Source organism: Microtus pennsylvanicus, chromosome 1 (genome assembly GCF_037038515.1).
Source record: "Microtus pennsylvanicus isolate mMicPen1 chromosome 1, mMicPen1.hap1, whole genome shotgun sequence".
NCBI lineage: Eukaryota > Metazoa > Chordata > Mammalia > Rodentia > Cricetidae > Microtus > Microtus pennsylvanicus.
Window position 1 is genome coordinate 155504657 of NC_134579.1, and position 24900 is coordinate 155529556.

Here is a 24900-nt window from a genome sequence, read left to right on the forward strand (position 1 = left end):
CATTCCCCACATTTATGCAAACATTAGTTATCATTTCTGTTCCTGATGATGGCATTTGTAAATATGTATTTATTATGTATACAATATTCGTCTGTGTGTATGTCTGCAAGCCAGAAGAGGGCACCAGACCTCATTACAGATGGTTGTGAGCCACCATGTGGTTGTCGAGAATTGAACTCAGGACCTTTGGAAGAGCCATCTCTCCAGCCCTGATGATGGCATTTGTAACTAGGGTGAGATGAAAAGCTCAAGGAGTCCTAGTCTGCATTTTCTGATTGGTTTATAGCCGCTTTTCTTAAGTTTGGGTTTGTTGTTTGTGTTAACTGTTTTAATTTTGAGGTTATTACATTGTACTAGTTATACATTATACTCTAATATACTATAGTATATGTTATATTATACTATATATGCTATACTATATATATAATATACATACTATACTATAATATACATCTTATTATTTCACCTTTCCTCTTCTTCCCACATATCCTCCCATATACCTCTCCCTGATCTCTTAAATTTATGGCCTCTTTTTTTCATTGTTACTGCATATTGATATATCCATGTATATATATGTCTCAGTATAGCCTATTCTGTCTATGTCATGTTCCTTGTATGTATGTTTTTAAGGCTGATCATTTGGTATTGGGTAACCAATTGTGTGTTCTCCTCTGGGGAGACTATTTCTCCTGCTCCAAGCATTCCCCAGTTGCTTTTAGTTCTGCGTGTAGGGTTGAGGCCTTGTGGACTTTTCCCCAGCCACTTGGCATGTCCATTGTTATCCTTGTTCCACTCCTTTTGGGTGATGGTGTTAGTGAGATTTTTATGGGAATAGCCTCTGGCCTTACTAGGAAACACAAACCTCACAGCAAACTCCCTGATCCACTCTGACTCTTACAATCTTTCTATCCCCTCTTCAAAATTTTTTCTTTAGTCTTAGGTACAGGAGTGTTTTGTAGATGAAATCGATTGAGTCTGACCTCCACAACTCTGCATTTGATTAGTTGTTGGCTTTTTTTGTAGTGATCTCTGTTGCAAAGAGAAATTTTCTTGATGAGGGGTAAAGGATAAAGACCTTGCTTATTTCTAGGTACAAGGAAAAATGTTTAGATTCTTGTTAGGGATTATACTGGTTTAGTATAGTGGTAGTTGTAGTTAGGGATTATACTGGTTTAGTATAGTGGTAGTTGTAGTTAGGGACTATACTGGTTTAGTATAGTGGTAGTTGTAGTTAGGGACTATACTGGTTTAGTATAGTGGTAGTTGTAGTTTTCCTCCAAGATTCACGTCTTCACCAGCACCAGTAGGGAGCACCTGTCATGGCTTCCCTTTTGTTAAGAGGGTCTTAAACAATTAGAAAGCTGTTTTGTTACATGAAGGCATGCCTGCCACTACTGCAATGGGCTGACCACTGACTTTTCAAATTCCAAGTTCCTGAAATGTCTCTCCCCAAGCCACAATTACAGTATTTGGTTTTGGCTTGTCATGTTTGTGTCATGAATGGGACACTGGCATCTGAATTTAGCCTGTTATTTTTTGGTGTGTGTATGTAGTCCAGGAGGCTGGTAGTCAAGTCGAAGTTTGGGGGTAATACCGGAGTGCAGCGTCCTCCTAGATCCGGTTCTGGTCTAGGCTGGCAGCAAGCATGTGGGGAGGCTGTGCAGAGCGGGTCCAGGGCAGCCTGACAGCTGGAGCTGTGTGGAAGGCGGCCTGAAACAGTGGGAGTGATGGGTGTCCAAGGAGGAGGGACACTGGTCTAGACCAGAGGAGTGATGGCAAAAATAAAACAAGCTAAGAACGCCAGGAAAACTCAATGGGTAGGCAGGGACAAAGGAGTACGTAACCGGAACCTGTGTATGATGGACGGGTTCGGAGGCGGCTCTAAGAAACACAGGCGGGAGGGGCCGGAAATCCTTCCATTTTTAGAAGGACCTCAGGGAAAAGGTTGTATTCTGCTAGCAGTGGCGAACACAAACCAGATTCTCGCCCGGAGCTGGAAACTCCTCAGAGCCGCAGTCGCCGCGGGGCAGCCTGGGAAAGTCAGCAGCGCAGTGAGGGAACCGCAGCCCGGCGGCCCTGGAACCTCCCAGGTCAGAGGAGCTGCGAGGGAAGCTGATTTGGAACTGAATCAGCTGCTCTTAAGGATACCGCTCTCACAATGTTGTTGCAGGCGTATTACTTTGAAGATCTTTGAGATCGTATGAAATGGGGCAAATGCTGATTTTATCATTGTTCTGCGGTTTCCAAAATATTCTCATAGAATATTCTCACATATAGCAATTGAATTTATGCGTTGATGTTTGCAAACATGGTCCCTTTTGCTGTTGTGCAAAAAAAATCCAAAACTGTTAGCATTTAAATTCAAACACTTTATAACTCCCCTGACCTACCCCTTCCCTTTTCAAAAGAGTAACATTTAACTTGGAGACTTGGTGGCCCCAGAGAGCTTGTTAGCTCTCAGCCCCTAAAGGAATAACTGCAGATTTTTAATTCATATATTATGAATACATGAGTATATGAATATTATATATATGGGTTCTTTGGAGACAGGGTTTCTTTGGAGCCAGCCCTGCTCTTGTAGACCAGGCTGGCCTCGAACTCAGAACCACTTGCCTCTGCCTCCCGAGTGCTGGGATTAAGGGTGTGAGCCACCACCGCCCCGCTGAAAGCTACACGATTATGATTATAAACCTTAGTGTTTACTAACAAAACTTTATACTCACCATTATGTTCCGTTTGAAGTGTATCATACTGATGTAAATAGAATAATGTGTTCTTATGCTGAGGCTTGAAGGCAAACCTCAGAGTCCAGAAATGTATGCATGCTGAATGTGCGGATTTCAGGCTACACTACTTTCACAGTTAGGAAACAGAATATATAAGGACAAATTTAGAAAGCGGCTTTTCTGGTGAAAGAAAAAAAAAAGCACCATGAGCATTGACAAATGGCCGAACTGTTGCCTTTTTCTTCAGGGTTGTTTACATGCAGTGAGGAGACTGTGGACTTCTCTCGGGGAAGAGGGGGCAGTGCCTGAACCCGGCCCGTAGGGTTTTGTACTGATACTGAGTGTTGCAGAACTGCAGCAGTCTGGTTTCTGTTGGCGAGAACAGCTTGCTTGCGGTTTCCCTTGCTCCTGTTCAGGGATCCTAGCAAAATAACTATGTCTGTATGTTTGAGAGCTGTGTGTGTTTGAGCCTCACACCTCACAAGAGTAAATTAAAATCCTCAGAGGAAAAGGCGAAGTTTGACAAGATTTCATCTGTTTTTCGTATTTGTCCTTTTGAGAGGTGGAAGGTTTCCTTCATTCTTGTCCCATGATAAAATCAGACACTCGGTTTTGACTGAGGTGTGGTTAGAAGTGGGATTCAAGTTACAGAAACGCCAAATGCTCCCTAAATATTTTCAGTGTGCTGACGCTGTATGACAGTTGGGGGATCATTTATGGAATCCTTTATTTCTACTGAGTACAGTACTGTGTTAGAAATCCTGGTGCTCACTGAAAAATCTCTTTCTTATATGCACGGCTCTCACTGCTCAGCCAGACCTGCTTACCTGTGGAGGAGAACAAGGAGCCCAGGAAGCTAGAGAGAGGAAACAGTAGCAGAAGATCCAGGTATGGTGGAGGGTTTGACCAGGGGTTCAAGTAATCGTGGAAGTGGGACACATACTCGGTTTCACCACATTGTGTTTCCCTAGAAATGATTCTGTAGACGTCCACGGAGAAAGATCCCAGGATATTCCTATTGTAGATTTTAGAAGAATCTCTGTGTAAGAATTAGTACTAGGAATAACTATTTCATTTGACATTGCTTGTAAGGGATGCTGTCCCTCTTCCATTCACATTGCTGATTGTGTCTTCATGCTAATATGAAATGGCGTTTTATTTCTTTAATTTTAATGTAGTGCTTAATTAGGACACTCAATGCCTTTAGGTTTTTCCTACTTAAAAGTTTGGGAGCTTTTTGCATTTTCTTGGGTTCTCTATCTTTTAGGGTTAATTACTGAATTTCTAATATAATGCCAGCAGGAATTTGACAAGAATTTCTTACTATTCTCTAGAGTATTAAACTGTATCGACATGTCTTCCCATTGCTATCCCCTGCTGTCAGTCTTCAGTCTTCATGACAGTACTCGACAGTTTGCATCGCTATAATTTTAATATCTTTTGAAATCGCCTCTAGGTTTGCTCCTTCTTTCATAATTTTTGAAGTCTGTGGTTTCTCACAAGTTTGTGTATTTTAGGATCATTTTCTCTGTTTCTAAAAAAAATACCTGTAAGATTTGGGTACAAATTACTTAGAATCTTTATAGTACCCATACCTCCCCTATGCCGTCTTTACATGTTTGGATGAGCACATGCTAGCAATGAATCACTATTCAGTTGCCTTTAATGTATTTTGTTTTCTACCTGCTGTTGGTTTCTGTGTTCCAGATTCTTTGAGAAGAGAGTTTTTAAAACATTGACATTTACTATTTTTTTTTTAAAAAATTGGGCCGGGCGGTGGTGGCGCACGCCTTTAATCCCAGCACTCGGGAGGCAGAGGCAGGCGGATCTCTGTGAGTTCGAGGCCAGCCTGGTCTACAAGAGCTAGTTCCAGGACAGGCATCAAAAGCTACAGAGAAACCCTGTCTCGAAAAACAAGCAAGCAAACAAACAAAAAATTGGTAATTCTAGGACATGAGTACAGTGGAGAGTATTTCTTGAAGTTAGAAAATTCTACCTGAGAATCTCCTACTATTGCGTGGTTTACTTTCTGGATACCTGCTAGGCATTATTGGTTTTCTGTCTGATTTTCTTATGCATTAATGGATAGTGAATGTCAGAGCTTCCCTGTATCACTGTCTGTTTTCTCCTTTTCATTGCTTTTTGGTATTTGAAAACTGAAATGCATTCATATTGCATACAGTCCTTTTTTCCAGTTTGTGCTTTTGTGTCCTGGTGATGTGCTGTTCTGTTCAGAGACAAGTTTCCGACGTCCACATATGGGCATATTCCTACTTTCTGTTTCTGTGCAGGTTTCACTGTTCTAGATCATCCATGAAGACCTGTGGTTCATTGTACGGCGGCAGAGACGAGGATCCAGGCTCATTTTCTGTGTGGATAGATACTTTCCCCATCACCATTGGTTTACGAGGCTGCCTGTTGTGCAAAAAGTGTGTGGTATTTTGGTGACCTTGCCATGGCCACTGCTCTTGGTCTAGTTCTCCATGTGCTGCTGTGGTGCACTGAGCTGTGTGTCTGTTCTTCTGCTGCTCCCATGGTGTTCTTGGTCATAGGACTCTGCAGTTCATCTAAAGTCAAAGCTGGGACAACAAAACCTCTGCCTTGTGGGCTGCTCTGTACTCTCAGGGTCTCTGCTACTGTGGAAATTTGTATGACTCTCTGTGCTGTATCATGGGAAGTTTGATTGTTGTGGAGTTTGAGTTAATATACTAATCTTCTTCATTGTTATTGTTCTTGTCACAGTACTGTCCCATTCTGTGTGCATGGAAATTCTTTCCATCTTCCAGTGTTTTATTCAGTTCCTTCGGATAATTAAAGAGTTAACTGGAGAGGTCTTTCTTTTGCTTGGTTAGGTGTTTTTGCTTTTTTTTTCCCATTAGAAATATGTATTTTTGGGCCAGACATGGTGGTGCATGCCCTTAATAACAGCACTCAAGAGGCAGAAGTAGGTGGATCTCTGTGAGTTTGAGGCCAGCCTGGGCTACAAAGAGGGTTTCAGGATAACCAGAATTGTTACACAGAGAAATCCAAAAAATTTCAAAAAATGAAAAACAAAACAAAAAAAATTTAAAAAACCTTTTTTTAAAAAAAAGTCTATCTAGTTTTATGTAAGTAGCAGTAACAACAGTACAAAGCTTTTCTTTTTATTTTTTAATTAATTTTTTTCCCATCCCCATCACTGTTTCTCCTCCTCACCTTGTTTCTTCCCAGTCTTTCCCCCCCAACTTTCCCTCTTCCTCCCTGCCCCCCATCCACTCCTCTGCCTTTCTCTTTAAAAAAAAGTCAGGCCTCCCATATATATCAGTCAGCCATGGTATATCAAGTTGCAGTAAGATTAGGTTCTTCCTTCTTTTAAGGCTAGATGAGGCAGCCAGTTAGAGGAATGGGTCCCCAAAGCAGGCAACAGAGTCACAGACAGCCCCTGTTCTCCTATTAGGAATTCCACACAACTGTAACATAGGTGCAAAGGAATTAGGTCAGTTCCATGCAAACACTCTAGTTGATGGTTCAGTCTGTGTGACCCCCCAACAAGCTTCTCTTATTGGATTGTTGTATAGAAGACGGAAATTTTGCCTCCAACTAGGCATTGGTATTTCCTATTCACTTATATTTATACAGGTTTTTGTAAGGATTAATTTTGATATTTATTCGTTGGCTGCATGTATGTCTGTGTGAGGGTGTCCGATCCCCTGGAACTGGAGTTACAGACAGTTGTGAGGTGCCATGTGGGTGCTTGGAATAGAACCCAGGTCCTTTGGAAGAGGAGTCAGTGCTCATAACCTCTGAACCATCTCTACAGTTCCTTGACTTTCCTATATTGACCACTATATGTTTTTCTCTCTGTGTCTTGGTCTGGATAACAGTTGATGCACTGCGTTGAGTTGGTGTGGAAGGAGCGAGCACCTTTGTCTCTGTCCTGACTAAAGTAGAATGATTTCAGTTTTCCTCCTTGAGTGTAATGTTGGATATAGGTTTATGGCTTCTAGTGTTTATGGGGTTGAGGTTTGTGTCTTCAGAGCTTTTATACTGAGCAAATGTGGTATTTTGTACAGGCCTTTTATGGCTCTGTTAACATGATCATGTTTCTTCTCTCACTGAGTATAGATATTTGCTGTTTTACATTGATTGCTTTGTATGTCTTTCTGAAACACTAGCATCCCTGGCATGAAACCAACCTGACCTGTTTCTTTCTTTCTTTTTTTTAATTGACTTTTATTGAGCTCTACATTTTTCTCTACTCCCCTCTCTGTCTCTCACCTCCACTTCTACCCTCTCCCAAGGTCCCCATGCTCCCAATTTACTCAGGAAATCTTGTCTTTTTCTACTTCCCATGTAGATTAGATCCATGTATGTTTCTCTTAGGGTCCTCATTGTTGTCTAATTCTCTGGGATTGTGATTTGTAGGCTGGTTTTCTTTGCTTTATGTTTAAAAACCACGTATGAGTGAGTACATATGAAAATTGTTTTTCTAGGTCTGGGTTACCTCACTCAATATGATATTTTCTAGATCCATCAATTTGCCTGCAAATTTCAAGATGTCGTTCTTTTTTCCTGCTGTGTAGTACTCCATTGTGTAAATGTACCACATTTTCCTTATCCATTCTTTGGTCGAGGAGCATTTAGGTTGTTTGCCAGGTTCTGGATAAGACAAACAAAGCTGCTATGAACATAAGCTCAGCACATGTTCTTGTGGCATGATTGAACACCCTTTGGATATATACCCAAAAGTGGTATTACTGGGTCTTGAGCAAGGTTGTTTCCTAATTTTCTGAGAAATCACCATACTGATATCCAAAGGTGCTATATCAGCTTGCACTCCCACCAGCAATGCAGGAGTGTTCCCTTTTCCCCACAACCTCTGCAGTTTAAGTTGTCATCAGTGTTTCTGATCTTGGCCACTCTTACAGGTTTAAGATGGAATCTCAGAGTTGTTTTGATTTGCATTTCTCTGATAACTAAGGATGTTGAACATTTCCTTAAGTGTCTTTCAGCCATTTTAGATTCCTCTGTTGAGAGTTCTCTGTTTAGGTCTCCATTTTTTTTATTGGATAATTTTTTCTTTTGATGATTAATTTCTCAAGTTCTTTGTATATTTTGGATATCAGCCCTCTGTCTGATGTGGGTTTTGTGAAGATCTTTTCCCATTCTGTAGGCTGTTGTTTTGTCTTGTTTGACCATGTTCTTTGCTTTACAGGTTTTCAGTTTCAGAAGGTCCCAATTATTAATTGTTTATCTCAGTGTCTGTGCTACTAAGGTTATATCTAAGAAGTGGTCTCCTGTGCCAATGTGTTCAAGTGTACTTCCCACTTTCTCTTCTAAGAGGTTCAGTGTGGCTGGCTTTATGTTGATGTCTTTGATCCATTTGGACTTGAGTTTTGTGCATGGTGATAGATATGGATCTATTTTCATTCTTCTACATGTTGATATCCAGTTATGTCAGCACCATTTATTAAATATCCTTTCTTTTTCCATTTAATACTTTTTGTTTTGTCAAAAATCACATGTTCAAAAGTATGTGGATTAATATCTGGGTCTTTGATTCGGTTCCATTGTTGACCTTTGTTTCTGTATAGTTCAGACAGAGTCTTGGTGTCTATTTTTAGTCAGACAACTGGTTTGGCTTGTCCTTATATGATATGTTGTCCCTTTAGAGAATTTATTGCTGAATCTGTCCAGTCACTGATTGTCCTGGAACTCACTCTTGTGGACCAGACTGGCCTTGAACTCATAGAAAGCCACTTGGCTCTGCCTTCTGAGTGCTGGAATTAAAGGTACTTGGCTAGTCCTGGAATATTTTTTGAAGAGATCATTAGGGCTAAGATTCCAGTGTTTGTGTCAGATCTATTCTAGTTTCATGACAGAGAAGGTTGGTTCTAGGAACTCATCCTTTTCTTCTAAATTTCCAGTTTGTTTGAGATGACTTTACTCGGGAGTCCACACAATAACACAGATATCATGGGTATCTATTGCTATGCCCACCTTTCAGTCTAATTCCATTACTTAGGGATTTCCTCTCTTGTTGCAGATTAGGGAAAGATGCTTTGTTGGTCCTTTTATTTCATCACAGAAGCAAGTCTGAAGCATTGGCTCCTGGTATTGTTCCTTGAATCTTTATTACATTGATTTCTACACAGCCTTTCTTATACCTTTCGGCATACTATTTCAGACTGATTTGTTCTTCTGCTGGTAAGCCCTCAGGCACATAACTATGGATGAATATCTTTCACAACCAGAGCCTATTGTTGCTAAAACTTCTCAGTATTTCTTTATCACCCACTTCTGTGTCCCTCTATTTCATGAGCTTCACTCTAAGAAAGTGTCCTAGGTGCTTCATGAGTTCTCTCTTACTGTTTATTGATTTAAGTCTCCACAGTAGCTAGGTAAGGAATAGTAAACAAGGGGCTCAGCAGTTAAGAGCACTTGTTGCTCTTACAGAGAATCTTGGTTCAGTGCTCAGCATAGATGTACAAGAAATAGCTTGGAGGTGTCAGTTGTAGTGAGAGAATAAATGTGGAGCCTGGGTATGTCACAGAGTTGCTGACACCTCATGTCAATATTGGAAGACTTGGGAATGAACCTTGTGGATGAGAAATAAAGTTGTTTGTGTTCATGGAGCTCAGAGCTAGAAGCCATCCTGTGCCCATTGTAATGTGGCAATGGAAGATTTATCATATTGATGATGTAGCTAGGAACACAGCAGTAACTCTTAAAAGGATCCACCCTAATTTTGAACAAATTTATGATATAGGAAAATACCGTCTCATCTACAGAACATCTCATCTACAGAGAAGTCTGAAATGGAGGGGAAATGAATTGTATTAAACACCACAGCTTTCTTGTAACCATAGGCACCAGATCTCAAAATCTCCTCACTGATAAGTAGATGTGATAGAGAAAGGACGTGTTCCCACTCTTAAATGGTTTATGATTCTTAAACGGGACTTGACATCTCATTAGTAACACAAGTTGGATTAAGGGCTGCATGTTAATTGTGTCTTAAGTCACACCCAACATACTCTTCCATGTTATACATATGTTAAATGCAGTGAGAAACCAAACACATTGAGTGACATTCTCGCTGGCACACTCCAGTGCAGTGCTTTGCATTTGAGCTTCTAAGGTCCTGAAAGTCGTGCATGTTCCTCTTTGAGGAGAGTTGGCTGCATGTGGTACTCTTCACTGAGTTCATTTTCTGTTGGACATCTACTGCAGGTCGTGCAGAAAACTGTTCTTAACTTTTTAGCCCTCTCTTCTGCCACTCTTTATTTTTTTTAAATGTTTATGATCCTTAACCATAAGGTAATTGCAAACTCAAAACCAACTGATTCTCCTATTTTCACCCTATTCAGAATGGCTAAGGTGGAGGAGAAGGTGTAGTGGGTATGCATTCGCTCCCATTACTCCAGATTAAAAGGCAGGTGGATTTCTTTGACTTGATGTCAGTCTGGTTTACACAGTGAGTACACCAGCTAGAACTATACAGTGAGACTGTCTCAAAAAACATTTTGAGGACACTTTCGTAGAGTTAGGGTGAGGGCTAGCTCGTGAAATAGAGTGACACAAGTGGAGTGACAAAGACACCGAGAAGAGCTTTTGATCTTGCAGCATTTCACCTCATCTCTACACTGCTGTCAAATTCCGTGTTGCTGCTGTGACTTCCACTGACCTCATGGAACACCTGTAGTCACATACCATGTATTAGAGTTTTTCTGGAGGAACAGAACTGATAGAATGAATACATGATAGATAGATAGATAGATAGATAGATAGATAGATAGATAGATAGATACATACATACATACATACATACATACATACATACATACACACATATATACATAGATGGAACAATAGAACTGATAGAATAGAGATAGATAGATAGATAGATAGATAGATAGATAGATAGATAGATAGATAGATACATACATACATACATACATACATACAAACAAACATACATACATACATATACACATACATAGATGGAACAATAGAACTGATAGAATGGATAGATAGATAGATGGATGGATAGATAGATAGATGAATAGAACTGATAGAATGAATCTATAGATGGATGGATGAGTGGATATAGATATGGATATAGATATAGAAAGGGATTTTATTAGAGTGTGTTACTGGCTGTGGGCCATCTTATCCAACCAATGGGAAAAATCCAAAAGTTGCTCAGTTCATAAAGTTGGGTGTCTCAGCTGGTCGGAATCCTTGAGAAGTAGGTTTTAATGCCAGTGAAGGAATGGCCTTACCAACAAGAACAAGGGCAGGCAAGCAAAGAGAGCAAGCTTCTTTTTTCATGTCCTTTATATAGGCTGCCAAGAGGAGGTGTGGCCTAGATTAAAAGTAGATCTTCCCACCTCAAAAGATCTTACGTTAAAAGTGGATTTTCCCACTTCAACTGATTTAAGTAAGAAAAAAAAATCCCTCCCTGGTGTACCCAGCCACTTGAGTTTTAGTTAATGCCAGATTAGTCAAGTTGGCAACAAAGAATAACCATCACATTCCATTTCTGTTGCTGCTTATCAGATTCCTCCTTTGGTTAGTTTAAAAACAATGAATTCTTCAGTTGTATCTTCTCCAGTTTTTTCTTAGAGGTATTAGTGGAGGTCTTGAATTACATCTGCTTCATTTTTCAGGTTTGAGAATTTCTTTCCTATCGCCCTGTATTGTAGGTATCAGAACTACAATCTGTTTTCATCTTGATTTTGTTGTTTTCGTACTAATTCCCTAACTTCATAGGGTTGCCAAAGCTCAGTGAATATCCTTTGAATTCTTCAAGTAACTCATACATATTCATGGTTGATTCCTACAGCTTTATTTTACTTTGGACACTTTTTATTAAGAACTTTACACATGCCTAGTATTTCAACATTAAAGAAAATTTAGTAGAAAAAAGTCTTCCAAATCACAGGGTATAAACATAGAATGCCTTTGTTTCATTATTGATCTTAGAGAGATTATCATTCTAAGGGCATTCCTTAGAAGAACAAGCTTTACCCATGTCCCTTCATTCTCTTTTCCCTGGCAGCCATTGGGTGGGTTCCGCCAAGCCCTCCACACTAATGAGTCTGCCTTGACATTACCTAAAGCAGTTTAGCACACAGACGTTCTGCTTAACACCACATATTGACCTTTTCCATAGTTTCAGAAGGGTTGCTGGTGACAGGTATTCTCATACAAAAGTGTGAATAATACTGAAAACAAGTGAAACTTGAGAAGAGGAGTAAGTTGGGAAGGTACACTTTAATTCAGCGAACAGGGTACCGTCTGCTTAGGTGGTGATTAGGTCGGCTCTAAGTAGATCTGATGAGAGGTGTGCCATATTGAGATGTTTGCCAGATAGACTGAGCCATTGCTTGCTGTGTCTGTTCTCCCAGACAGCATGGTATACATGGTGAATAGTGTATTCACAGAGTCAGATATTGTAGTCTAGGTATTTTTCTAACCTCTAGAAAAGCCAGTGTCAATGTGCATGATGGAAAACTGTAGAGTCCCTCAAACCTCTCCTCAGGAAGTGACTGTTCTGGAATTGTGACTGTGTTCACACTGAAAATGATTTCTATATTTAGCCTCAGAACATACAGAGTTCCCATATCCTCTGTCAATATGAAAGCAGACTTTTGCCTGAGCTGTAATCTTTTGATGCTGCCATTAAACATTGCACTCTTGCCTTAGAGAGGCCATATGAAGAACACAGGGCTCAGTTGTTTATCTATGATGCTTTCCCACCTCAATACTGCATCGTGATTTCCAGAAAATGAACTCATTGGCATCTTTAAAGGGAGAGTAATGGGAGAATTTTCTTCTTCTTTTTCAAATGTTCTCTTATTTATTTCATTTCTCTATTTTCTAACCTACAGGTCCTTTGTGTATATATCATGTCTGTAGGCAACAAATGTGCTTTCATTTCCTGGCTGCCCAGACCCAAATAATCACACAGAAACGATATTAATTACAATACTGTTTGGCCAATGGCTCAGGCATATCCCTAACTAGCTCTTACATTTTAAATTAACACATTTCTATTAATCTATATATTGCTGTGAGGCTGTGGTTTACCAGTAAGGTCCTAGCATCTTTCTCCTTTGGCAGCTACATGGCGTCTCCTTGATTCCACCTACTCTTTCTATATATCACTATTCAGATTTGCCGCCTGTCACACAAAGAATGCCAGTCACACATGGTTGTAAGCTATCATGTGAGCCCGGGAACTCAAAACAGAGTAAGTGCTCTTAGCCACTGAACCATGTGTCCAGCCCCCCTTTAACTTTTGTTTTTATTTTTAAAAAGAAGTTTTTAGTTTATTTTTTGTGTATGAATATTTTGTCTGCATGCATGTCTGTATACCTGTGTAGGCCAGAAGAGGTTGTTGGATTCCCTTGAATTGGAGTAACTTGTGTCGATGGGAATTGTACCCAGGTCCTCAGGAAGACCAGCCAATGCCCTTTAACTACTTACTGATCCATATCTCTTTAGTTTTTTGGTAAAACCATTTTTATATTAAATGACTTGGGCTCCAGGTGTTTCCTTTTGTGTAATATTTTTTATATTTTTCCCATGTCAAGAAAAACTGCTAGGGGGGCTGGAGAGATGGCTCAGTGGTTAAGAGCATTGCCTGCTCTTCCAAAGGTCCTGAGTTCAATTCCCAGCAACCACATGGTGGCTCACAACCATCTGTAATGAGGTCTGGTGCCCTCTTCTGGCCAGCAGACATACACACAGACAGGATGTTGTATACATAATAAATAAATAAATAAATAAAAAGAAAAACTGCTAGGGCAGTGGTTCTCAACCTTCCTAATGCTACGACCCTTTCATATAGTTCCTCCTGTTGTGGTGAATCCCAACCATGAAGAGATCCGTCTGCTTCTGCCTCCCGAGTGCTTGGATTAAAGGCGTGCGCCACCACCACCCGGCCCTACTTTGTTTCTTAACAAAGCAATGTGTCCCATTGTTGGCACATAGAAGAAGGAGCAGTGTTTCTATTATAATTGTGTATTCTTTAATATTATGTGAAGCATTTATCATGTCTAAGAGTTTCCCATGGTGTCTGTAGGAAGGTTTTGTGTATATGATCATATCATTCTTTTTTATCTGTATGTCTTCTGTTTCTTCATTCTTTATTGTTTTATCAAAATTTTCAGCTTGTTCTTATAATTATTATGTGAGACCACAGAACACATGTATTTTCTTAATACAGTTTTTTGAAGTAATGCTATTTTTAATTTTTTTCTTCCTGCTATAAATGTTGGCCTAGGATTGACACATGTACCTCTCATTATGTTGACCTGGGTTCTGTTTATTCTTAGTTTTTTTTAATTTCTTTTTGTTTTTCAAATCAGGGTTTCTGTGTAGCCATGGTTGTCCTAGAACTCACTCTGTAGAACAGAGGGACCTCAAACTTGCAATGATCTGCCTGTCTCTACCTCCCGAGTGTTGGAATTAAAGGCATGTGCCATTACTGCCCATCCCTAGTTTGTTTAGAAGTTTACCATGAGGCTTTGTTGCACTTTGTCAAATGCCATTTCCAGGTCCTACTGGGATTTTTATCATATGGTTTTTATTCCCTGTGATATTTTTGATGTGGCTGGTTGGATTGTAGGTAGCATTTTTATTCCTTCCTTGTTAGACTTGGTAGCTTTCTGGTTTGCTGTGTTAGATACAGTCACTGCTCCTGGGTCTCCTCTGTTTTTCTCTTCCTCACATGAAATGTCTTATTTCCGGTAGTCTCATGATAATTTTTTTGACTAATCTTTGTATATTTTGCCTCTAACTATTATCCGCAGTGCTGCTTAAGAGGAATGACGTGCGTTAACTCCTGACTATTTTCAAACACACTTCTCTGTCAATTTTAAGAGATCATTTTTCTGGCTGCAGTAACATGGCTGGCAGTTATTTTCTTTCAGGTATTTAAATATATTTTTTTCATTCTCTCCTTGCCTTAGAATTATTGACCGTACATCTGGTATTAGTCTGGTATTTGGGTCTTTTTATGTGGTTTGACATTGTTCCTTAACAGAGTTTACTATTAATATTTGTTTTGCATTTTTGACACCTGGTATGAAAGGGCAAGAAGGGGTCCAGTCATTGTTCCTGAGATGGAAAGTCAGAGCAGAGCAACGAGAAGAAATGACCACTTCTTCAGTAAGAACATCCCAGGTTAGTGTGTTCACTTTTTTCCTTTGAGACGTGTTATATATTAAAATCTTGTGTGATGGTTTGAATAGGAATGACCGCCATAGACTCATGTGTTTGAGTGCTTGACTCATAGGGAGCCGCACTACTAGGAGGTGTGGCCATGTTGGAGTACATGTGACCTTGTTGGAAGAAGTGTGTCACCGTAGCAGTGGACTTTGAGGTCTCAGATGCTCAAGCTTGGCCCAGTGTCAATTTGCGGCCTATGCATCAAGATGTAGAACTCTCAGCTCCTTCTTTAGCACCATGCCTGCATGCCACCATTTTTCCTGTCATTACAAAAATGGACTAAACCCCTGAAACTATAAGCTAGCCCCAGTGAAATGTTCTCCTTTCTAAGAGTTGCCTCCTCCTGGTGTCTCTTGACAGCAATAGAAACCCTAGGTAAAACACCTGGAAAGTGTTTCATTCTCTGCTTCTGATAGTTATCATTTGAAATATTTGTTTCCCATGTATTTCCCCCCCTCCCCGCGCCTGTAGTCAAGATTAACTCTTTAAATGTCTACTGTGTACCACAGCTTTTTCTCCAGTTTTCTTCAGATTTTGTGTGAGGGCAAATATTCACAATGAAAGTAAAACCTGCATTTCCATTGTGACAAGCGCTCAAACAAATGTGTTGTGGTTTCATTGCTACAAAGGATGGATTTGTTATCCGTATATTAGTTAAGGCCTCGTGTGTCATGTAGATTCCATGCGAGGGATGTGTCAGGTTTCCACATTTGACCGCCTTGAGTTCTTTGCTAGAATCTCTAATAATGTTTCGGAAAAGAACTCAGAGATGTGCTATTTGGATCCACATCAATCCTATCTCTAAATATTTAAACTCTCTAGAGAGTGCTGAAGATGGCAGGCCAGAGAGCCTTGATCATGCCGTGAAATTGGTATTTCTGTAAGGAGATGCACACTGTGTCTGCTGTTTCTCCTTTTGGCATTTGATATCACAGTGATGACGTGCCTGTGTTTGTTGACACCTGATCTCTATTTGTCTCAGAAGAGTTCGTTCCTGCTCACATCTTTCTCTTGGTTCCGATGATCAGGGGTAACTTCCCAAACTAGAGGAATGAATATGTTCACTTTTTCTTTTGTGTGCTTTTCAGACAGTGACCTATTGTGTAGCCTCTCCTGATTGTGAGTCTTTATGTGAAAGCATGTAGAATGTCAGTAAGAATTTTCTTGAGACTGTTGAGTAATGTACATAAGCAGAAATGAAGATTCCTCTTAGTTACATTGTTCTGGTCTTTTCCTCTGGAGGAGGAAGGCTCTCCTACCACCTCTTTTTCTCTTGTGCTGAAGCTACTGTTTCTCATAGTTGGAGAGTATGAGAACAGGCTGTAATGGACACAGTTGTAGCATTCAGAGACACCATTTTGCTTATCACAAACTCTCCATCTGAGATGTGACACTGTGAACCCATATGACATAAACTCCTACTTCATAAATGGGAGATTTCTATTTCTAAACCTTAAATTTTTATCTTATATTTCCTAAAAGTATATCATCTGTGGGACTATCATGTCATTCTTTTTTCAGTATTGTGTGACAGATTGGGGAGATGCACATGCACACACAAGTGTGCACGCACACATAAAGGGAGCCCATGTTACATGGATATCACCAACTTGGTGAACCAATGAATTTTACTAGGGTTACTTATAGAAGTAGAAATGACTCAGACACTGCATCCCCAAGCATGGATGACATCTCACAAATCCGGGAAACCTGGAGCAGACTGTATTGCTTGCCAGCAGTGCAACAAGTTGGAGGGTATCATTTCCTGGTGACTCATTTGGCCAGAGCCAATCTTCTAGGCAGCTCAGCTGAGGCTGCTAGGCTGGTTTTTTCTTGGGGGGGAGGGGGCCATGCCTGTGCTCATCTGAAAATCCTTGCAGCTCGACTTACGAAGTCAGAATGGCTTTCTGCAGTCTTTACTCTTCATATACTCTTGGGGAGGGAGGAATCTAAGGAATTTGTTCAGTTTCATTGACAGTTGTGAGTTGTTTACTTTCTGTTTAACGAGTTTTTCTGCAGGGCAGAATGTTTCAAACTCTCAGGAAACTGTTGTACAGCACACAAAGTTAGAATATACAATTAAATTTTATTTTAATTTATATGTATGAGTATTTTAGCCTGCATGTATGTCTATGTCCCACTTACATGCCCTCAGAAGGCAATGGATCAGGTGGAACTGAAACGACAGGTGGTTATGGGATGCCCTCTAGATCCTGGGAACCAAACCCAGAGCATCTGGAAGAACAAACAGTAGTTTTGACTTCTAAACTATGTCTACATTCCATATTAAAGAATAATTTTCCAGGGCTTGTAGACATGGCTCAGAGGTTAAGAACACTGGTTGCTCTTCTAGAGATTCTAAATTCAATTCCAGGCAACCACATGGTGGCTCACAACCATCTATAATGGGATCTGGCGCCCTCTTCTGGCATGCAGGTGTATATGAAGGCAGAACACTGTTTACATAATGAATAAATAAATCTTCTTTAAAAAATAATTTTCCTGCCTCATCTACATCACAGAAATGTTCGTAGGTTCCTATAACTCTTTTACTAGGAATTCTCCCCAGCAGTACATGGTAAAACTCTTAAATATCCATTACAGGGTCTGCTAACATTTGGGGCCGTGGCTTTGGACTTCTCCCAGGAGGAGTGGGAATACCTGGACTCTACTCAGAGGGCTTTGTACATTGATGTGATGTTGGAGAATTACAGCAACCTGGTCTTTGTTGGTGAGAACATTTTTCTTACAGAATTAGATCTTTTGTATTTACCTGGTTTATAGGTATATAAAGTCATCTGAGAAAACAATAAATGCTCTTAACTGCTGACCCATCTCTCCGGCTATCTTACCAAGTTTTTAGTGAAACATTGAATGTTAAATGTGTGGAAGAGATATGCATTTCAATACACTTTGTAAGTTGAATATTTTCATTTTAGTATTGCACAAAACTGTTCGTTAATTATTTTGTGGGAAAAGAGATTTTATTTTATTTTTTTAGGTTTTTTTTGTTTTTTTGAGACAGGGTTTCTCTGTGGCTTTGGAGCCTGTCCTGGAACTAGCTCTGTAGACCAGGCTGGTCTCGAACTCACAGAGATCCGCCTGCCTCTGCCTCCCGAGTGCTGGGATTAAAGGCGTGCGCCACCACTGCCCGGCTTGGGAAAAGAGATTTTAAAGAGAGATATTTTAAATATAATCCTTCAGAGAGCTTTTTTCTGAAAGTTATTTATTTTTTTCATCATCTATTTGTCACATCTTCTACAAGTAATGCTGCTTAGAGAAGAATGAGAATTCTGTTATCAGTCCCCACAGTGTGATGAAGATCAAATGGAGGTTCTCAACATTCATATAATGATAGGGAAAGTAAAAGCCCTCCACCAAGAGCCCTATTCTAAATAAGTATTACTTGTCTTAGAGAACTTAAGGTGACATCAGCTATTGAATCTTACTCATGAGTCTATCCCTATTATCTCTAATTGTGCTCATTTCCCAGAGAACCATTGCGTGTGTGGTAAATACGAGAACGTCTTGGATCAAGACTCAAACTATATTATATGTCAGCATGTGAATATCCAAGAGAAATCTTACAAGTATAATCAGCTTGGCAAAATGCTTCATGAATCCTCCCAATGTGCACCTTATGACACAAATGATTCTGCAGAAAACCGCAGCATCTACACATGTGGTAACCACAGGGATGCCTCCACTGACTCATCAAACCTAAACAGACGTAAAAGTGTGCACACTGGAGAAGAATGTTTATGTTCCAATAATAGTCTAAATCCAAGTATTCACACTATAAAGATAGAACACAAGTATACAGAAAGTGATAAACTTCTGGGTTCTGCACACAGACTTGTTCAGCAAAGAATCCATAGTGGAGACAAAGCACACAATTGTGGGCAATGCTGTTCAAGCCTCAGTACACAGGAGAGACTTCATATTGGAGAGAAACCATGGACATGTAAAGAATGCGGTAAGTCTTTTAAGTGGTTATCTCACCTTAAAACCCATTGCAGAATCCATACTGGAGAGAAACCTTACAAATGTAATGAATGTGATAAGGGCTTTTCTCGATTATCTAGACTTAAAAACCATTCCAGTGTCCATACTGGAGAGAAACCTTACAAATGTGAGGAATGTGGTAAGTGCTTTTCTCGGTTATCTAGACTTAAAAACCATTCCAGAGTCCATACTGGAGAGAAACCTTACAAATGTAAGGAATGTGGCAAAGCCTTTACCCACTGCACAGGTCTTAGTACACATCAGAAAATTCATACTGGGGAGAAACCCCACAAATGCAAAGACTGTGGTAAAGCCTTCTATCTGTTGTCAACACTAAAGGAACATTACAGAGTCCACACTAGGGAGAAACCATACAAGTGCAGTGAATGTGGTAAGTTCTTTCATTGGTTGTCGGGCCTTAAAAGCCACTACAGAATACATACTGGAGAGACACCTTACAAATGTGGAGAATGTGAGAAATCATTTTCTCAGTTGTCAAGACTTAAAAGCCATTATAGAACCCATACTGTAGAGAAATCTTGCAAATGTATAGAATGTGACAAATGCTTTACCCACTGCACAGCTCTTAGAAGACATCATAAAATTCATGCTGATGAAAAACCTTACAAGTGTGAAGAGTGCAGCAAATGTTTTTATGTGTTGTCACACCTTAAAAGCCACTGTAGAACCCATACTGGAGAGAAACCTTACAAATGTAAGGAATGTGGTAAGTGTTTTTCTCAGCTGTCAAAACTTAAAAACCATAACAGAATCCATACTGGAGAGAAACCTTACAAATGTAAGGAATGTGGCAAAGCCTTTACCCACTGCACAGCTCTTAGTACACACCAGAAAATTCATACTGGGAAGAAACCTTACTCATGCAAAGACTGTGGTAAATCCTTTTATTTGTTGTCGAGACTTAAGGAACATTATAGAGTCCACACTGGAGAGAAACCATACAAGTGCAATGAATGTGGTAAGTTCTTTCATTGGTTGTCAAACCTTAAAAGACATTCCAGAATCCACACTGGAGAGAAGCCTTACAAATGTGGAGAATGTGACAAATCATTTAACCACTGCTCAAGTCTTAAAGCTCATCAGAAAATCCATGCTGGGGTGAAATCCTTTAAATGTGAAGAGTGCGGCAAGTCCTTTTATTGGTTGTCAAACCTTAAAACCCACTACAGAATCCACACTGGAGAGAAACCTTACAAATGTGACGAATGTGACAAGTCCTTTTCCCAACGTTCTCTTCTTACAAGGCACAACAAGATCCATACTAGAAAAAAATATGAATATGAGAAACTTATGAGTGATTCAGAGCCACAGAGTTGGTCCTAGCCACACCCACTTAGCATTAAAAAGAAGAAAGCACTCCTGGACAGAGAAAAATTATAGATGTGCGTGCAGTAAAGACAGTAAAATTCAGATGAAAAAGATGTCTAAATGGGTCACAGTGTTGGATAAATGTACATAGGCTTGAAAGAGAGGAAAAGAGTATAGACAGTTATAATATAAAAGAGTATAGTCATAGATTAAAGTAGTAAAGATAAAAAAATAAATATTAAACTTGTGGAAAAAGTAATAGAATAAGAAAAATAATCTACATGAAGATGGAATATACACAGAGAATCTAGATTATGTGTGTGTGTATATGTGTGTGTGTGTGTGTGTGTGTGTATGTATGTATGTATGTATGTATTTTTTTTTACCATGAATGAGCTAAGCACAGAGAGACATTTCATTGTACGGGCTGCCAAGCTAAACCAACATATATTTTAAAGGTATCTTGACTTCAAAATTTGGTTCTAAGGTTATGTTGCTTTGGGAAAGAGGTTCTGTTTCTGTTTCCACAGAGGATGAGAACCTGTGGATTCCTTCCAGACTAATGTGGTTTGATGAACAAAGGCCCCCAAAAAATCTTCGTGAACCCCCCAAAATAATTCACCCAACAAAAAGCAGGAAGCAGTTTGGAGAATTCACCCAAATTCCCAAATATTGTTTATAAATGTTTGTTTTCAATTAAAGGGGGATGTGATATCGAGATGAATGCTTTGCATTTGTATGGATCTTGGTTTATTGATACACATTTAAGGTCAATTTTATTACATGTATATTTCTGCTCTTGATTAAGGTATTGTGTTTGTGCAGCTCATTTAAAATGTAAAATATAATCAAGAAATATAAGTTAATGGATAGTGATTTGTAATAGTTAAGCTTGCCATCATGCTAGTTAGGTTTTCTGGATGTACAGAAATATATTTCAGATGGATAGGTATTCTTCAGATCTTTCAAAGACTAACAGAATATGGCATTTAAAATGTTTTAAGAACTTAGGACTTTTCGTGACAATGAGAAACATCTGCTCCTGGCAGCACCAATCTACTTCAAGAGGATGATGGGCATCGAAGAAGCTCTGCATGGAGTATATTAGCCATTTAGGCAAGAAATTGCTCTTGCCTGGACTGCTTGATGGTATGCTGTATGAACTGGATATGCAGGACCCACAGAAAAATGACTGCTGAACTTGCCTAAAGGTGAGATGATCCTTCAGGGTTTCTGCTTCATGAGAGGGTATGCCAGACACTCTGCAGGACACAGAAAAAAATGGCAAAACTGTCTTTGAAATTTCCTGCTTCATGGAAAAGTCTGCTGGATACTATGGGCCTGTAGGTTGAAGATGGATGTCCCAATGTTGCAGAACTTTGGTGACTGTCCAGGCAGCGAGATGTCTCTGTCAATTCTAGAGTTTTGGAAGTTATTTACAATGCACTTTTTGTTAACTTAGGTAAAATTATATCCTTCTGGGGTCTTTGATGGAGTTGAAGAATAGATCATTATAATTACAGTTTTCCTTCATTATGATAAAAGATAAAGCAGATATAAATATTATAACTGTAATTCTTGCTTGATACCTGTTTTGTTATATGTAATTTTACTATGTTAAAGTTAAAACCTTTCTTTTTGTTTAGACAGAAAAGGGGAGGTGATGTGGGATTCCCCTCTATGCTGTGAATATGTTTTATTACCATTGGTTAACAAAGAAGCTGCTTTGGGCCTGTGGCAGGCAGAATAGAGTAAGGCAGGAATTCCATGCAGAGATAGAGAAGAAAAGAAGGTGGAGTCAGGGAGATGCCATGCAGCTGCCAAAGGAGACAGGCTCCAGAACTTTACTGGTAGGCCTCTACCTCATGGTAAAACATAAAATAATAGAAATGGGTTAATTTAAGATGTGAGAGTTAGTTGTTAAGAAGCCTGAGCTAATAAGCCAAGCAGTGTTTGAATTAATAGAGTTTCTGAGTGATTATTTTGGGTCTGAGTGGCCTGGAATGAATGAACACTCTCCACCTACAAGAAATTATTTGAGTGTTTACTGTTGTGAAATTCTCATGTCTTGTACAGTAGGAATTACATGTCTTGTAATTGCTAGAGACCTCAAAAACTGTATTTAATTTGTCAAAGTTTTTACCTAGTATAAACACATGTGAAAATTCATCTTGAAGGGAAAACCAAAAAAAACCCCTCCTTTAATAAAGACTTATCTTTTATTCTCCTTCAAAATAGTCGTTCTGGAGTCAAACCCTACAAATAGCAAGAGCAGGAGAAACAAACAGTAGAGACGTGGCCTATGTGTATGACACATGTCCATGCTCATGCACAGCTCGGAAATCCCAAAGAATGTTCATGAAAGTAGTTTTTCAGTACTCAAGAAAGTTGGAAAGTTACTCAATACATAAAACTAAAAAATAAAGAAAAAGGAAGTTACTCCAACTGAAAAGCACAGTAATTCATATAGAAACACTGAGACACAATAGCCATTAGACAAACAAAGAAGAAAACCAAATGAGTGAGTGAACATGTCCTGTTTTTGAATGGACAAGGGTGTTTCTATTTGAATAATTCTTACTGACATTTTGGCAATAATAGTATTGGAATTTGCTGAAATGTAAACACGGTGCTTTGTTTAAACTGGGATACATCCATGCTGTCTTGCTTACAGGTGGTTTTATGATAATTTGTATCAGTTGTTGCTTATCAGGGCTGATGAGCCTAAGACAGGTGTCAAGGAAATTAGATAGTTAGATACTGATCACTAACCATCTGTGGACCCAAGTCAAACGTACAGATTCCTGAGGGCAAGTTCAGAGGGTCCCTGGATCAAAGCTCTTATTCCTGTAGATCAAGGCCCCTCTTCCTGATGACCTTTTGGTAACTACAGTAGTTCCGGTACTGGGGAGAATTCTGTCATTGCGTGCCTATGAAGACCCCTCCGTTTTTGCCCTCTTTGCCCTGACTGCTCATTAATGGTTTCCTAGTTAAAACAGCCTTTGCCACCCAAGCAGAATCCTGTCTTGGAATCCCTTTGGTTTCCGGAGTTATTCTTGCTCTTTATTTGTAACACATGGTGGTTGAAGTGATTGACTCTCCCGGAGTTCAGTTTTCTTTGTGTGGGGGCAAGATTCTGATAGCAGCTTACAGGTACATTCCTTGGCACTTGCTGCCTGTACCTCCTGGAAATGTAACTGTGTGTTTTTGTTCCATGGAGAATTAGTAGCCTAAGCAAACTTCATTACTATAACACAAATGGAGATGAAATTTATTTTGCAGGAGGAGGAGGATACAGGTAAGTATCCTGGGCAATAGGAAGAGAAAACAGCTAGCCTAACATAGCCAGAAGCAGGGGCTTCTTAAAAACATATTTTACAGAACCCTTAAAAAAATTAGCAAATCCATGGAATTAGTGATGTCCTCAATGAAATGTATGTGGAAAAATAAAGATATCAGAGGAAAACAAAATCTAATCTTAGAGAATGTATAGTCGTGTTGAACAGTGTGCACCATACACCAAGAAATTCACGCGTTTGCCTTCTTTGAAAATGGTGAATACCAGCTATAAGTTTCCATCTCTTAGAAGTAACACCCTCCCATTGTAATTACATTTTTTTTGTAAAACTGCCTGTATTTTTTAATTGTTCTACAACCCTGTGTTGGTTAATTTAATAAATAAAACATCCGTGTTTAATAGTTTTACGTTGAAATTCACTGAGTAAATGTAATCTAACCTCCTGTCTGAAGTTCTAACACCTTAGTTTAACGAATGAGGAATGCTGGGTAATTTGCAAGGCTTGATAAAGCCCTGTGGACTCATTCAAAATCTTTCCATAGCATGTAAACCATATATGATTTTGCATAATCTTGTCCAAGTTTATATTTCACGTCTGAGGCTTTAAGATGAATTTAACAGAAATTACTTGGCAGTGAAATTAGAATCCTAATTTACAGTTATGGATATCTTACTTACAAAAAATAAGGTTTTTTTCAGGCAGTACTTTTCTTTCTAATACTGGCCAACTCCACCACAGAGACTTTTCCTTTATAGTTAAACACATGTCTGAGTATTTTAAAGTTGAATCTATTGTTTGAGAATTTCATATTTGTGTGCCATACATTTTGATAGACTCACTCCAGTTCCTTCCCAACTCTTCCCCACAATCATACTATTCCTTCACATCCTCATGTTCTTTTCCCTCCCTCCCTCCCTCCCTCCCTCCCTCCCTCCCTCTTTCTTTCTTTCTTTCTTTCTTTCTTTCTTTCTTTCTTTCTTTCTTTCTTTCTTTCTTTCTTTCTTTCTTTCTTTCTGTTTGTTTTTGTTGTTCATTTTCCCTCGAGGTAGGGATTCCCTGTGTAATAGCCCTAGCCGTCCTGGAACTAGCTCTAGACTAGGCTAGCCTTGAACTCCCAGAGATCCGACTGCCTCTGTCTCCCAAGTGCTGGGATTAAAGGCCTGTGCCACCACCACCAGGCTCTTTTTTTTTCTTAAGTGGCTAAGTCCACTTAGTGCTAACTGTATGTACATGCGTGTAAAACCAATCTGCCCACATTTAATTTCCAATAGACCAAAACATTCTGTAGGTAAACCACTTCCTGGGTGGAATCCAATGGTATC

General features: G+C 39.4%; 1 protein-coding gene across 7 annotated transcripts; it reads left to right on the forward strand.

The window, feature by feature from the left end:
* The first annotated feature begins 1885 nt into the window (after positions 1 to 1885).
* LOC142832683 (zinc finger protein 54-like) lies at positions 1886 to 23958 on the forward strand. 7 transcript variants are annotated; one of them, XM_075943409.1, is made up of 7 exons: positions 1943 to 2090; positions 3540 to 3614; positions 14528 to 14647; positions 14809 to 14900; positions 17550 to 17676; positions 18439 to 18921; positions 19534 to 23958. In XM_075943409.1, exons 3-7 carry the CDS (start codon positions 14623 to 14625, stop codon positions 20292 to 20294), a joined length of 1488 nt encoding a protein of 495 aa, XP_075799524.1. In that variant the 5' UTR covers positions 1943 to 2090; positions 3540 to 3614; positions 14528 to 14622; the 3' UTR covers positions 20295 to 23958. The 7 variants fall into 7 exon arrangements, with proteins under 7 accessions (XP_075799484.1, XP_075799524.1, XP_075799534.1 ...); XM_075943419.1 differs by having other exon boundaries at positions 21284 to 23958; XM_075943369.1 differs by having other exon boundaries at positions 1886 to 2090; positions 18439 to 23958.
* The last annotated feature ends 942 nt before the right edge of the window (positions 23959 to 24900 follow it).